The sequence below is a fragment of the Carassius auratus genome, chromosome 19 (genome assembly GCF_003368295.1).
Source record: "Carassius auratus strain Wakin chromosome 19, ASM336829v1, whole genome shotgun sequence".
NCBI lineage: Eukaryota > Metazoa > Chordata > Actinopteri > Cypriniformes > Cyprinidae > Carassius > Carassius auratus.
Window position 1 is genome coordinate 11919092 of NC_039261.1, and position 15539 is coordinate 11934630.

Here is a 15539-nt window from a genome sequence, read left to right on the forward strand (position 1 = left end):
ATTTCTATATTTGTGGAATGTTGTGTTTCACAAAGTTGCATTGCTTTGACTTTCACATCACTTTTTCTTTCATCTAAAACTGGTACAATGCTTTTAAAAATAACTTATTCCACCCACACCCAAGTGAAGAAGAAAATAGACTAATTCAGTTTCAGCAGGCTGCACACATGGACAAAATCATTTTATGCATTCAGTAGTTTGGTGCTAATTTAGTTCACCCAACAATGAAAACAATGGCAATCATACTTCCAAACTTGTAAGAGTTTCTTTTTTTTTCAATTGAGTACAATAAAAGATATTTTAGAAATTACCAGAGTAGGCTACATAGCATGTGGGGACCAAAAGTGGCTCCAGTCAAGGTTTTAGTTATCCACATTCTTCAAAATACCTTCTTATGTGTTCAGCAGATGAAAGAAATATATACAGGTTTGGAACAATCAGTAAATGATAAGAGAATATTTATTTTGGGTGAACGACCCCTTTAAGAAATAAGTTTTTCGAAATGATTTGAGAAAATTCTCATCTTCATTGTCTGCGGATTCTTTAGATTGTGTAATTTGGTGATGCAAAAAGCGAAAATTAATGTAGATAAGCAGGGGCGCTGCACAAGATCCCGGGCCCTATGCATTGGCAGTCCTAATGGGCCCCCTCCCCTTGAAAATATATATTCCAGACTTTTCAAGGGCCCTCTCTTCCTTTGGAGCCCTGGTAATCAGTACTAGTTTTACCCCCAGTCCAGTGCCCCTGTAGATAAGGTAACAGCTTATTAAATTGATTTACCAACAAGAGCCGATGAAGCAGAAAACAAAGAAAAAAAGAACGTAAGCGTTCGCAATGTATGAAGATTTGCTGACGGAGAAAATCTTGAATAGTGATGCCAAAGCTGCTTCTTTCTTGTTGAACGGGTAAGGGATTTTTGTTTATTTTTTAGTAAACCGCTCAATAAAAAATAGTATCCGTGTACGGAGACTGTGGTATCAGTTATTAAAGGGTCATGAAAATTATTCATGAGACTGCGTGTTCTTATCCTGTGAGAAGGCGTTTCGTTTAATTATTCACAGCAGCTTGTGTCGATTTGTGAGATCGCATACTAATTAAACGTTAATGGATCGAAGGAGAACGTTTGATTTTTTTGCTTTGTAACAAGAATTCGGCACAAACGCGATTAATTCACTTGGTGAGCATAACAGCTCTGTAACACAACCCGAAAAGAATATAAACGCCACAGCATAAGCCTTAAACGTTCTCAGAGGTGCAACAGTGCGTTCATATAAACGTTTTCGATGCAGCGTGCAAATAGCTGTGCATTTATTTGTTTTTAACTCGATAGGAGCGAAACGAAATTAAACCGTGTGGACGAGCAGATGTGTGTGATGTCTGTCTGCCTCACTTCTTCCCCGCCTCCGCTGCACACACCACGCCCACTTTTTAGCACTTTCTTTTTTTTAAACGGTGGTGAGAACTAACCAGTGCTGAAACATGGGGTTTCATAACCCTGAAAAAAGGGTGCAAATGCACATGTTGACAGAATGGTAGGGAAGTCCTACATCAGGACATTTTTTTGGTCCTAAGCCTTCCTTCAACAATATATACACACACACACAGAGAGAGACATTAATTTAGGCCACTTAATGATAGCTATCGGGATGTGAAGAGACTTTCAACCAGCATAACAAAAAAAAAAAACATTTCTGGAGACGATCGCCTAATGCACCTTTGAAGTACAGGAAGATCGGCAATGCAAACAATTACTGAATGCCGTTTTAACACAAGTATTTGTTAACCAAATTCCCTTTAAATTTTTGCAAATAGTGTGGAAAAATCCAATGCTAAGAGCTATTTTCACATTTATAGTTACCATTACAGCCTTTTTACAATTGTCAGGTTAATAACACCAGTGCTCTTGATGTTGTTAAAAGTAACCATGACACACATATGGACTATATGCATATACATTTATTGAAAACTTTAGAAAACAAAGTAACAAAAGTGTATCCATGGGCCCGGACTCATTATTCTGACTTCTTTAACAAGTGCAGATTTACAGAATTTGTAATCAATTTGAGAATGTCAATCAATGAATATCAATTCCAATCCTGGTCTGTACTAATAACAACACACACATTGGTGGACCTCTCCATTGTGGTTCACAGTTAAAAGATCAGGGCACATACAGTTTGATGCATTGTAGCACCTAGTCCATTAAAAAAATAAATCAAAATGGGGACAGGGACATATTGTGAAGTGGGGCATTGGTGAATAAATGTGTCAAGTTTGAGCACATGACAATGAGACGGTTTTAATTCACAGCACACTCGAAAATGATGGAAGCAATATGCACATATAAAAATACAAAACAATGTGTGCGCTGGTGTGCTCGAGTCCGTCCTAAGATCTCCTTGTTGTTGTGTCCACATGATTCATGGTCAATGTTATACAGCAAGTCAAGCCAGGTCGAATAATTCTCCTTTCCCCAGGGTCTGAAAATTGGACCATAATTATGAGATGACTATACAGCCATATTGACACGTTTACATTTTTTGGCTTGATCCTGATGTCTGTATAAGACTCACCCCTGTTTTAGGTCCATGTTGGTTTATTGCGTCCTTTAGGCTTGAACATCCACCAGCTCAGGAGGCATAGGAGATTTTGGGTGTTTGCTTTCAAAATGCTGTTTAAAGGTCTTGGGGTCTGGCATCTGTGTCTACATGAGGAATTACACGGTTTCTCGTTAGTTAAGAGAAGTTTGAGGTACGGTGATACCTCAGAGAATCAACTCAAACCAGTAAGTTTCTCACCTTGCAGACAGGACACGTGTGGACCAGAGCTGCTTTGGCTGCGGTCTTCTGATCCGCTCCTTGAGCTTTCTTCTTCTCGGCTGCTTTCTTTGCGTTCTTCTGTTGAGACTGGATCTTCTGCTGCCCTCGAGCCATGGCCTTCTCTGAAACACATACATCAGGCATACTGACTCACTCACCTTTCATTGTTTCTCTCGATCCATAGAGTGTATGGTGACGGACTGAGGAAAGTCATAAAGGATTGAAACATTCAGATGAGTAAATGACAGAAGTTTCATTTGGGGGAGGGAATTATCCATGAAAAATTCGCCTAACGCGATAATCTGATTTACACAAGTGAAATAAATCGGACAATCTAGCGACAAGGTTTACCAGAAAATTAATCATCATAACAATAATAAACGTTAGAAATGTTAAACATATTTATAAACAATGTAAAAAATACACGTTCAGAAATGTATAAATCACGAGAAGCGTCTTTCACAGGAAGAGAACCCAAAAATCGCAAGGTGGGACACCGCAAAGATCACATTAACGTTAGCTGTGAGCTAATCCGCTTTTATCAAATCTGATTCAAACAGAGTAGTGGCGATGTATAACACCGCCAAGATAAAAAAAAGAACACTACTGTTAACCACAAACGCATTTAAAAACAACAAACGTGATATTTATAAGGTGAAGTGTGGCAGATTGTTCAATATTTAAACACAATACCTCGGCGTTGAGACAGGGTAGGAAGTGTAGTTCGACTGAGGCTATTCAACAGCTTCCGCCGGAAAGACGTACATAATAAAGGTTCCCCTCAAATGCTCAAACTCAAACAAAGATGATGATTTGAATAGATCATCTCACTCAGGCCCGAGATTGATAAATTGATGTACTTTTATTTATTGTATTTTGATTATTGTAATAACTATACATGTGACTTTTCACAGACAAACATGAGCGAGGCTATATATATATATATATATATATATATATATATATATATATATATATATATATATATATATATATATATATACACACACACACACACACACACACACACACACACGCACAATTCGTGTCCATGTTAATACAATAGTCGTGTTTTATTTAACACAGCTATTAAATAACGGTATTTCTCAAAGAGGTACGAAACGATTGATTCTCTGATACAGAATGAGTGGTCAGTTGTCTTTTTAGTTTAGTACGCTCTCTGGTACGCTTTTATTTTGACGAGAGTGTTCTGTTCACAAAAAGTTAACGGAAGTTGCGTTGGTGTACTTCCGTGGCAAAAGACAAAAATGGCAGAACGGGGATACAGTTTTTCTCTCACAACATTTAGGTAATTCTGCGATTTACTGATTTTTAGATGGTTGTAATATTTCATTTTAAATCTCTTGTTGCATGCATTCAGCGAAAATAGTTGGGTTTTGTTCGAAATGTGTGTTACACGTACTTAACTGTAAGTCACATAAGAGATGCAGTGTCACGATGTTAATTGCTATGGAGCTTTACTACTTTAGCTTATTTATCTACTTTAGGGCTTTGTTGTTTTTTTACTAAAGTTATTTATTCCTCTTTACTGTTTTATATCGTGTATTATTCACTGTACTTTTGTATTTTATTACGTTTTACGTTGCAGATTTTATTTACTTCTCTTTGTGATTTTTTTTATTATTAATTAATGTTTTGTGGTTTGTACTATATTCAGTTATATAATATTTAAAAGAATGTAAAATTGAGTGTAAAGCTTTTGTTGAAGCTGAAAATCACAGTATTAAACTATAAAAATTATTATGATGATGGCATTTTAAATTATTTAAAATTAAATTAAATTTATGCATTTAGCAGACGCTTTTATCCAAAGCGACTTACAGTGCATTCAGGCTATCAATTTTTACCTATCATGTGTTCCCAGGGAAACGAACCCCAACCTTGTGCTTGATAGCACAAGTTCTACCAGTTGACCTACAGGAACTGTACTGTTTTTTCAACCAGTACAAATTAAAATTATGTACTGGTTGAGAAAAAAAAAGAAGCTATATATTCAGGTTCAGATGATTGCAGATGTATTTCTGTCAAACTAATGCATTTTTTTCTTCCCAACACAGCCCCTCTGGCAAACTGGTGCAGATTGAATATGCTCTTTCCGCTGTAGCAGCCGGTGCTCCATCTGTAGGAATCAAAGGTGTGTTTATATATAGATCAGTGCAATAGAAACTTCACAAACCATGATAAAATGAAAAGGACATGGTTATTTTTTTAAATAACCTGATGCATATCAAAATTACCTGATGCAGAAACACTCCTGAAAGGGCATTTAAGTGTCATTGCCCAGACAGAAGACAGAAATGCATTTAAACAGGAATCAAAACTATATACTTTGATACTAGGGCTGTGGTGGATCAGAGCTGCTTATTTCCAAGGGTTTGACAACCACATCAATGACCTTTTTTTATTATTTGCAGCATCAAATGGAGTTGTGCTTGCAACTGAGAAGAAACAGAAGTCCATACTGTATGATGAACAGAGCGTGCACAAAGTTGAGCTCATAACCAAACACATTGGCATGGTGTACAGTGGCATGGGTCCTGACTACAGGTATGAAACAACAGGGCAGTGTTTATTTAAAAAAATGGCCGATTTGTTCTAAAAATGAAACCCTTTTAAAATAAGTTTCCTTAAAGGAAAAGTGACCTAGAAATGGAAAATCTGACTCTGGGAATGATCTCTCTTGACAGGGTGCTGTTGAGGAGAGCAAGGAAGCTGGCGCAGCAGTATTTCCTGGTATACCAAGAGCCAATCCCCACAGGCCAGCTGGTACAGAGAGTGGCTTCTGTTATGCAAGAATACACACAGTCAGGGTATGCTGAGTCCTTTCTATCTTTTATTATAGCTTACTTTAATTACAGCTCTTGTAGTAATATAAGTGTCATGTTTTGTAGAGGTGTTCGGCCGTTTGGAGTCTCTCTTCTCATTGCCGGTTGGGATGAGGACAGACCATACTTATTTCAGTCAGACCCATCGGTACAGCAAAAACCAATAACAAGCTTTTCATCACTGTTTATTCTTAATTCAACATACAACCATTTATTTTATAAAACCATGCCTGAATGGTGATATCCCGCAGGGAGCATACTTCGCCTGGAAAGCCACAGCAATGGGAAAGAACTATGTGAATGGAAAAACATTCCTTGAAAAAAGGTATAAAAAAGTAGTCCTCTCATTGAATAATCATAGTGTATAAGATGGAAATTATATGGCAAAAGATTTACAGCACAGTTTCAATACAGATATAATGAAGATCTGGAACTTGAAGACGCTATACACACTGCCATCTTAACTTTGAAGGTGAGTTCATCTCTAAAGAAACTCGTATATCAGATTGCTCAAAACAAGATCAAGATATAGTTTTTTCTTATTTTTCTTACAGGAAAGTTTTGAAGGTCAGATGACGGAGGACAACATCGAGGTGGGGATCTGTAATGAGGCAGGATTTCGCAGACTGTCACCTGCCGAGGTGAAGGATTACCTGGCAGCAATCGCTTGAACAACAGCACTACAGCTGCTTACACAGTTCATTGTTTCGGTTTGGTTGTTCATTTGAATGCTGAATTGATATTATTTGTACATCTGTGTAACTGATTTCTCTATAAAAGGATGCATATTATCGACAAATGTTACATCCTGTGTATTTCACTGACATTTCTTTGTGATTTTTGTACCTGACTGTAATTATAAATTACCTTCACAGTACTGTCAGTGCTAAGGGGATCTTTCCTTGAGGCTAAGTTCATGTACATTTTTCAAACATAAAGTGTTGGCGTAAACAAAAAAAAAACAATTATTTCAATCCAAAGTGTTGAACAAAGTCTTAAGGGTGGTAAACCTCTCGACCTCCCCTAGCGCATTAATGTAGATGAAGTCCTCGAGATTCATTTTAGAATCTGTGAAAAGAACACATACAGTGTAAGAGGAAGAAGAACTCCAATCATGATACTTACAGAAGTGTGGCAAATAACTGACCAACAATTTTACAACAAACCTGATGTCTCTAAACATGGGTATGGTGGGGGAGGCATGCACTCCTAAAGGCAAGTGCACAAAAATAAATCTTATATTAGTAAAAGTAATTTTTCCTTATTAAAACAATGCTTTTTCCCAGATTACTGGTTGATCCCCTCGACTGGATTTTTTTCCACATGGGTATCTGCATTAAATGTAAAATGGCACACAAATTTCTACATATAAACACGGTACACTAACATAATTGTTATATGTGAGTAGAGACGTCAATCAGCCTAACCATTTTTCTTTTATTAGATATAAAGACTCCATACACTTCATCTGAGGATCAAGTGCCCTGATCCTTGACATATTCACACAATTTAATTTCATTTAATTTAATAAAAATGAAGGTACTAATGTGATCTTGCACTTCAGTAGCAGCTGGGCGCTTTATTCGTTCATTCTTCCCATTCACATGTTACACTAGGAAGTATTTTTTATTATAACGATATTACGAAAAACAACATATAACAACACTAAAGCTATTCACAATGCATTGCAACAGTGAGGATAGGTGTTTGTTAGAGTTTATTTGTTCCGTAAGAAACTTTAGACAGATTTCTCGTTCCGGTGTGTCAATGGAGTGATGCGTGAACAGTCCTCATGTGAATTGCAAATGTAATGTGTACGATTATCACTGTACTTGTTGAACTTTTTTTGCTAGTTTAAAAGCACAATTAGAAAAACACGTTAGCGGTAGATAATGAGCAATTAGACATCTCTTTCAAACAGGCCTAAAATGGTTGATGGGTTAAACCAACCTAATTCTACATTTTCACAACAAAGAGGCGTTTCTCTTATTATTTACATGTTGGCTTCTTTTTAAAGTTTTGAGATTTATTTTTATAATAGGGTACATCAATAGGTTATGATACTACAGTTGCATTAAATTAGTTGACAATTACCGATTATAAAGATAATACATTTTGTACACTGTATTCAAATAATCTTGACTAGAATGTTCAGTGGTTTCTACAAAATTATTAATCAGATAATAATTATAGGCCCTAAATGTTTCAAATCAGCATATAATGATTTCTAAAAGATCACTGAAGACTGGGCCTGATACATGAATTAATTAAATTTAAACATTTTTATAAATTTTCATAATATTTCACAATGTTCCTTTATTGTCATCAAATAAAGTAAACTATGGTGAAACTTCCTTTGCAAAATCTCAAAACTTTTTTCCCTCGCAATTTTAAAGCTCACAATTAGGACTCAATTATGCTCAGAATCGCGAGCTTATATTCAGAACTGTGCGATTAAAAGTGGTACCTTTACGATTTTTATCTGTAGATAAAATGATGTGCACTGGCCTTTTATAAGGATGTACACACCTGCTTCAGGTAACTGATATGCGTTATTTAAATTCTAACTAATCTGAATACAAACTTTGGCATATAAAAACACCGTGTGGTGGAAATATTCAAATGATATATAGGGTTTAACACGTAAACAAAGAAACAATTCTGGGGCTGTAGATATTTTTAATCGGATCCTTTTTTCTTATAGACTTGCTTTTCAACTCAAATAACGCAGTTTAGCTAACTGAATTAATTTACACTGTGGACCTGTTTAATTAGGAGGAAAATTTACATTCCACCGCTATTTGCACTTTTGGTTACCTAATTTTGTAATAAAACAGGCCCAATGTTTTAGACAAAAAAAAAAAAAAACACCAATAACAAAGTAGGCTAAATCAACAATTAACCTCAATTCTAGTTGCAATGAGTGTTTTATTGAAATAAGAAACCGCCCAGCCATTAACAGCTCGTTTTTATGAACAGCACTTACAAACAGAATGCAACGCCTTTAGAGCCATTGAAAACTACAGCATGGCTATAAAGAAGGCCTGATGTCCTCAGTGTTCAGTCTGAGTCTGGACCAGGAGCTCATCATGACTAACGGAGTGAATGGAGGACTCGGTGGTCTGCTGGCAGAGAGGTCAAGTGGAGCTCCGAGGAGGAGATTCAAAAGATACACAACAGGAACTTACATCGGACTTATTGCTTGCGCAATTCAAGGTTCACCAGACAAAATGCTCACGTTCAAACAGGTAACATGACGTAAACGTTGTAAATGTGCTACATATAAGACGGCGTTGACGCATGCTAACATGTTCCCTATTTGTGCAGATAATGAAAAAGCTGGAACCATTTGTCTTCGGGGACAAAAGGGGAATTGAGAACAACATCAGAGTATGTCTTTCATCAAACAGGTGTTTTGAAAAGGTGAGTTATTTTATTTTAAGCAACGAATCACAATCCACGTGTATAGGCTAGTGTTAGTAACATAGTTTTTTTTCTATGTTTGTGTGTTTATAGGTGCCATTCGATCCGAATTATCCAAATCCTAAAAAGAACTTCTGGAAAGTGAATGAAAATGGCATTACTCCAAAAATGTTTCGCCGGCATTTCAAATATCTAATCAACATATTCCCTGGCCTGTCGATTCCGACACAAGCGGTGGATGAGTGTAAAGACAATTCTCATGCTCCTGAGCCCCTTGCCTGCAAGGTCGCAGAAAGCAAAAGTGTAGGCAAATTTACAGGCCCCTTTTCCATAGATTCATTATTGAAGAGCGACCGTGAAGTGAAGCGCATGCGCAGCACGAGTTTGGAGGAACGTGTGCACTACGGAGACGCACAGCGTGGTACGGCCAAGAGAAAAAATGTTTATGAATATGAAGCAGTGGAGTGTTATAACCCTGTTTCAGTTGTAGGACGTGAACTAGCCTCAGCGAAAATACCTCTTCTATCTTCTGGACCTCAGCACGGACACTCTCTGCCTCCACATATCACATATAATCACCATGTTCTCTTCAGCTCTCCGTTAATGTATAGGCCTACTAGATATGTCAGCTGGTGAACAGCCAGAGTGACCACATGTAGCCAAATGGGAAGAAATTGCACTTTATTTTTGTTTTGTTTTTGCTTTTTAATAAACCAATCCATTTCACATTTGTTGACTTTTGCTTTGACAGATTAAGGCAGTTTTTGATGGCATAAATGGGCTAGTTATATAATATAATCTATTAAAATATTCACTATTTTATACCGAATAATACTTCAGATTGCTATCTTTGACTTATTTATAGAATATCACTATAACATATATCATGTGGAACACATCCAAAGGCTGACATTAAATGGTTTTAAACTCACAGTTTGATGAAATATAACGAAGAACCATAAAATGATTTATATGTAAACAATGTCAGCTATGCTAGATAATCTAAACTTTTCAAAGTTTATAACTTAAAGTGAAAAAAATCTCAAATGTTAATATAATTTAGGATATCTTTAGGGGAAAACGTATAGCCTATGAAAAAAGAAAATAATCATGATGTTCGGGATATGGCTAACAGTCACAAACATTAACATAACCTTTCATTTAAAGTGACATCTCAGAAAACAAAGTAGCAAGCCTATTTCAAATACATTAGCATTAATATAATGTTTGTCCAAGTCAATCAAAACAGGTCGATAATTGTGGTAATCGGTGATTAGTACATCATCCAAGATAATGTTCATATAATAGGCCTAGTGGAGCTACATTCCAGTAAAAACATTTGCCACGGGGTGGCGGTAAAATGCTGTGGTTGGATATTGATGTAAATGACATTAAAACAACTAAAGAACATTGAATTATGAATTCATTAACTATATAGAGATAAACTCTAATAGTATAAAATGGTTTGGAGATTGACTATTTGTGTTATTTCTATTGATTTCAGTTCTAGTTTTTTAAAAGGTGATGCCAGGTTTGACCTGTTTTCAGAAACCCGCAGTAACTGATGGCTTGAAACCTTTTTTGTCCAACAACTTTCCATTGTTCCCAATAACACAATGATTCTGCATTATTTACCCAAAACACACACTGTAAAAAAAAATTGTAAGGTAAAGTTGTAAATGAATCAAAGATTACTATAAATATAAGCTTGCCTATAAAAGCATTTATTATTTTTTTTGAAATATATCAAATCAAAAAGTAAATAATATGTGACCCTGGACCGCAAAACCAGGTCGTCATTGATATATTGTTTGTTAGGATAGGATTCTATTTAGCTGAGATACAACTATATGAAAATCTGGAATCTGGCGTGCAATAAAATATAAATATTGAGAAAATCATCTTTAAAGTTGTCCAAATTAAGTCTTAGCAATGCATATTACTAATCAAAAATTAAGTTTTAATATATTTACAGTAGGAAATGTACAAAATTTCTTCATGGAACATGATCTTAACTGAATATCATAATAATTCTGACGCACCATAATTTATTGTTAGCAATACAATGGTGGACTGAACTGACATAAAAAAAAGTGATTTTAACATCTACAGAAATATAAGGACAGAAACATTTGAGTAATAATCACATAATGAAGTGTTCTTCACTGCACTGAAAAAATGGTATAGAAACAGCTTTCAATCAGAAACTGGTAGTAAATGTCACAGTTAGTTACAAAGAAATGGCAAATAGCTAACACAGTGAAAGTTTAGGCAGTACATTTTATTTCAAATGTATTTCATTAACCTTTGATTTCAGTAATCTTTGTTTTATATTACAACTTTGGATTGTTTTTATTTTTTAGAGATTGTGTGTTTTGGGCAAATACATGCAGAATCATGATGTTATTGTAAACAATGGAAACTTGTTAGACCAAAGAAAAAAGAAAAAATGGGGTTCAAGCTATCAAAGTTACTGCTGGTTCAGAAAACAGCTCACATCAGCTTTTTAAATACTAGAAATGAGATTAATAGAAATAAAAAAAATTACAGTTAATTTCCAAAGAGTGTGTATAGGTCTATATCGTTAATTATTTAATGAGCTAATGTAAGTCAATGTTTCCTTTAAGTCAAAGCCATTTAATGTATGGGCACTTTCAGCGGGAGATATTACCTTCCAAGATATCCAAATTAAAAAAAAATAAAAATAAAGAAAATGTACAAAAACAAAACTTTGATGGCTTGAACCCTTTTTTGTCTAACAAGTTTCCACTGCTCCCAAAAACATCATGATTCTGCATTATTTACCCAAAACACACACTTTAAGAGAAGATTTTCTGAAGTTGTAAATAAAACAAAGATTACTGGAATATGATTTACAAGAAATTACCGTTTCAGTACTGTTTTACACTTTTTTTACTCTTTCGCTGTTTCTTTGCATTTAATTGTGAAATTTCTGAGTGAAAATTGTTTCAGTTTGATGCTTTTTCCCCACTTGCTTGTACAGTGGTTAGGAGAAAAAAAACCTATGTCAGCAGTTATATGTAAGAATGTATGGTACTTAACAAACTGAATTATTTTTGAAACTACAGTTATGCTCTCTCTCTTTCTCTTTCTCTCTCTGTGAGTGTGTGTGTGTATTGTCGTCCATTACAGACAGTAATTACAGGCATTATAAAATTCTTTCACCCCCTCCATTATGATAGTTGTACTCTGGTATTTAATGCAGACAGACAGGTACACTAAACATAGGTGTTACCAGGAAGTAGTCTTATTGTTTAATCACATAATTAATATTTGTCTCAGATGCTTAGTTTGTTAAGAGTGCTGTTGGAACTGATGTTACATGCTTGGATGGTCGGAAAACAAGCTATTTGTGTGTCTGCTGTAGAATTGATCTCTTTGTAAAACGAGCCAGCAACAACAGGCTAAATAAATGAGACAGAACCGTGTTTCGTTCATTCGAGGATTTGGAGACACCACAGCAGGATCTCTCTCTATTGTGAAATCTATGATTAAGGTTTCACATCACCATATATACAGGAATAGGATTTAGGTTACTGCTTCTCAGATTTTAGACTTCAAATTTTCACATTATTATTAACAATATTCACAACATTTAAATTTGACAATCTTTCGCTTCAGCTTTGCATATTAAACAGCTCAAACTACTTTAAATATGAATATTAGACAATATAGAAGTTTATGCTGTATTGCATTTAGAATATAATTTTTACAAATTTTCTCACATAGTCTAATTGGGTATTTTGCATATTTTTGCAACATTAATTCCTCTTAAAACAGTCTTATAATCTAACCAGTCATTGACACTACGGTCTTGATGACCAGCGACAATAATGATAAAAGAATATCCAAGTAAGCTCCGCCCATTACAGACGCAGCAGTCACGTCGGCCACGTCTTCTTGAGTACGTGAGGTCATCCACGTTTGGCTCCTCGCTAGTGTTTAGTGGTAAACTGTTCAGGTGGTTTACGCTGTGTTAGTAGGGCTGAGTCAGTGTGATGCTTAAGCTCTCTTCGGTGTTTCTACATCTCATGGGTGGGCCAAGAGCTTTACGTGACGGTTGCATCAGGTTAACCCTATGATGCCCGATTTAAAACGGCAAATTAAAGGGAAAAAAAGACGAGATTATTTATTTATTCATTCATTTATTGTCCTCAACATAGTTTCAGATAAGATCAGATCAAGATCAGACTTGACCTTTCATTGGAAAACAACTTTTGGTTTATGGTCATGTGCTTTTGTTTTGATGCTGTGAGCATGTTGTGTAGACAGAGAAGAAAATGCCCAAAGTCTTATGACTGATTAGAAGGTCAAAAGGTGGATAAAATGATTAACAGAGACACTGCCATAGCAAGGCAGCTGTGTCCATTATCTAGCTCAGCAATGGAGTAATTATTACCACCGCCTTTGGCTTAGGTTTAACTTACTGAAAAAAAAAAACAGTGGGCAAGTAATTTCTTCATTGTATACTTATTTGGCTATGAGACATAAAATCTTTCTTTCAGTGTGTATTCTAATAAGCCCTGTAAATCATGAGCTTTGAAGAAGAGAAAAACATCTCGGCACCATAAGGTGTTACTTTCAACACTGGATTTTTCAGGCACTCAATCACTCAATTTTCAATCACTACACAGGCCTTGCCAGAGAAGCCTGCGATGTGAACTCAGCCTCTCCAGCAGTGGAAGATGAAGCTGAAGGTGAAAATCTGAAATGTTTTGACAGAAATTCCAATCTCAGTTTTCCTGTTTCTAGTAATATCGATATCTGTGGTGCAGCGGTCCTGCTTGCACCACCAGAAAAAATTCCCCATCTAATAAAATGCATGGAAATATGGGTAGGCCTATACTATACTCTGTTATGTATGTTGTCAATTCAAGCAATATTTGAAACCTAAAGATTCAGTTTGGATGGGATGGTGGCTGGTTACCTTGTACTGTCGCCTTCAGCAATTTGTTAGTGAGTGAGTTTAGGTCCTGTTTTAAAGGTTATTTTCATGGAAAACAAAACAAAGTCAGGTCGGAGTAATTTTCCACTTCAGTAATTGGTTGCATCTTATCAGCAGAGGCAATGACCTGTAGCAGGAATGCTACCATGTTGCCAGGTCAGAGTAAAGTGGACATGGTGGAGCAGGAGTTTTCATGCGGGTGATCCCTCTGTATCAGGTGAAAGTACCTCTGATACAGTGACTCTTAGGAAATCAACTCACTTCCACAAATTTGTGAAGATGAAGCTGCAAAAATAATTCATGCCGAATGTTTATTATTTGGCTGAGGAACGGCCCAGGGTGTGTCTAGATAAAACTGCTGCGAGAAACCAAGAAACAACTGGAATATCTAGCACTTCTCAAAGAAAATGCATAAACCCGGAGGGAGGGAAGTCTTTATAAAGGTTTTATGATTGTTATGGCTGTAGTTATTGAGTAACTTTATCATCCTGAGCATCAAAGTGAAATGAGCAGTAAAGTGCAATTCTAATTGTTTCTTTGACAAGGACTGATAAACTGATACAAAATCTGATACAAAAGTTTCAGTCAGAAACGGCCTCTAAAAATATTATATATATCACAGTGACACAAATAAAGTGACAGCAAAAACCTTCTCACAGTTGATAAATGGTTAAGATTTTGTGTAATTGTATGCTGGGGGTAAAACGTAAGTTCTTTTGCACTTGCTTGTTTATATTGTCTGTTTATGAGTCGCACACATTAATGTATAATCCATAATACTTCGATCATACTGGTAAGATTTTTTTTGTTGGCACATCATAACCTAGTTCATAATTTATTGACCATCTACTTCATGACCATTATTAAACCAACTATTATCCATTGCGTAAAACGTACAAAAATGACCATAAACTGCTTTAACAGTCCCATTATGCACCGCAAATAATGTTTATTATCACTATGTAACTTTTAAGTTGTCCTATTATCCCTTTTAGTAAATCAGTAATACATGACATTGAACTGAGTAGCACCCGCTCTGAGGAACTACGTGATATGTTGAGGTGAGGCCTACATCTCAGACAGTCCTGAGCACTGTCTCATGTCATGTGCATCTGAATCATGGCTTAGTATGATTCATACTACATCTGACTATACGGATATTGCATCACATACTGCCTCGGCACTATTGCAGTTTATTGCAGTTTAACAGTAAAAGGTTTGGTTTGTGAATAGATGGCACGTTTTAGACCTAGACAAGTCAGCAAGGGACAAAAGCTAGAATCTACTATACTCTGTCAGTCAACATTTCTACGTCAAACTAGCCTCCACTGACCTTTCATTACCTGAAAGGAAGGCGTGTAGGCCTTTTATAGTGTAACATAGTGTGCCAATACCAGCAGTAATGTTCATTGGGATGATGTGGGCACGTCTGTGTGGTTAAAATTATAACATAATGACTATTTTGTCTTGTTCTTGGATGGCCAC

At 35.9% G+C, this 15539-nt stretch overlaps 3 protein-coding genes across 6 annotated transcripts; 2 read left to right on the top strand and 1 right to left on the bottom strand.

Moving 5' to 3' along the window:
• Positions 1 to 819: 819 nt before the first annotated feature.
• On the top strand, positions 820 to 6952 carry LOC113119423 (proteasome subunit alpha type-2-like). 2 transcript variants are annotated; one of them, XM_026288914.1, is made up of 8 exons: positions 820 to 905; positions 4898 to 4974; positions 5255 to 5387; positions 5528 to 5650; positions 5732 to 5813; positions 5917 to 5990; positions 6080 to 6137; positions 6220 to 6952. In XM_026288914.1, the coding sequence occupies exons 1-8, from the start codon at positions 835 to 837 to the stop codon at positions 6334 to 6336; spliced, it is 735 nt and encodes a 244-aa protein (XP_026144699.1). In that variant the 5' UTR covers positions 820 to 834; the 3' UTR covers positions 6337 to 6952. The 2 variants fall into 2 exon arrangements, with proteins under 2 accessions (XP_026144699.1, XP_026144700.1); XM_026288915.1 differs by lacking the exon at positions 820 to 905 and adding an exon at positions 4023 to 4128.
• On the bottom strand, positions 1937 to 3594 carry LOC113119424 (zinc finger protein 706). Of its 2 annotated transcripts, none has more exons than XM_026288919.1 (4): positions 3513 to 3594; positions 2799 to 2941; positions 2574 to 2704; positions 1937 to 2480 (listed from the first exon to the last, which is right to left on the bottom strand). In XM_026288919.1, the coding sequence occupies exons 2-3, from the start codon at positions 2931 to 2933 to the stop codon at positions 2609 to 2611; spliced, it is 231 nt and encodes a 76-aa protein (XP_026144704.1). In that variant the 5' UTR covers positions 2934 to 2941; positions 3513 to 3594; the 3' UTR covers positions 1937 to 2480; positions 2574 to 2608. The 2 variants fall into 2 exon arrangements, with proteins under 2 accessions (XP_026144704.1, XP_026144701.1); XM_026288916.1 differs by having other exon boundaries at positions 2799 to 3019; positions 3513 to 3578.
• Positions 6953 to 8620: 1668 nt separating the features above from the next.
• On the top strand, positions 8621 to 9814 carry LOC113119421 (forkhead box protein Q1). Of its 2 annotated transcripts, XM_026288913.1 has the most exons (4): positions 8622 to 8913; positions 8993 to 9088; positions 9182 to 9509; positions 9573 to 9814. In XM_026288913.1, the coding sequence occupies exons 1-4, from the start codon at positions 8713 to 8715 to the stop codon at positions 9722 to 9724; spliced, it is 777 nt and encodes a 258-aa protein (XP_026144698.1). In that variant the 5' UTR covers positions 8622 to 8712; the 3' UTR covers positions 9725 to 9814. The 2 variants fall into 2 exon arrangements, with proteins under 2 accessions (XP_026144697.1, XP_026144698.1); XM_026288912.1 differs by having other exon boundaries at positions 8621 to 8913; positions 9182 to 9814.
• The last annotated feature ends 5725 nt before the right edge of the window (positions 9815 to 15539 follow it).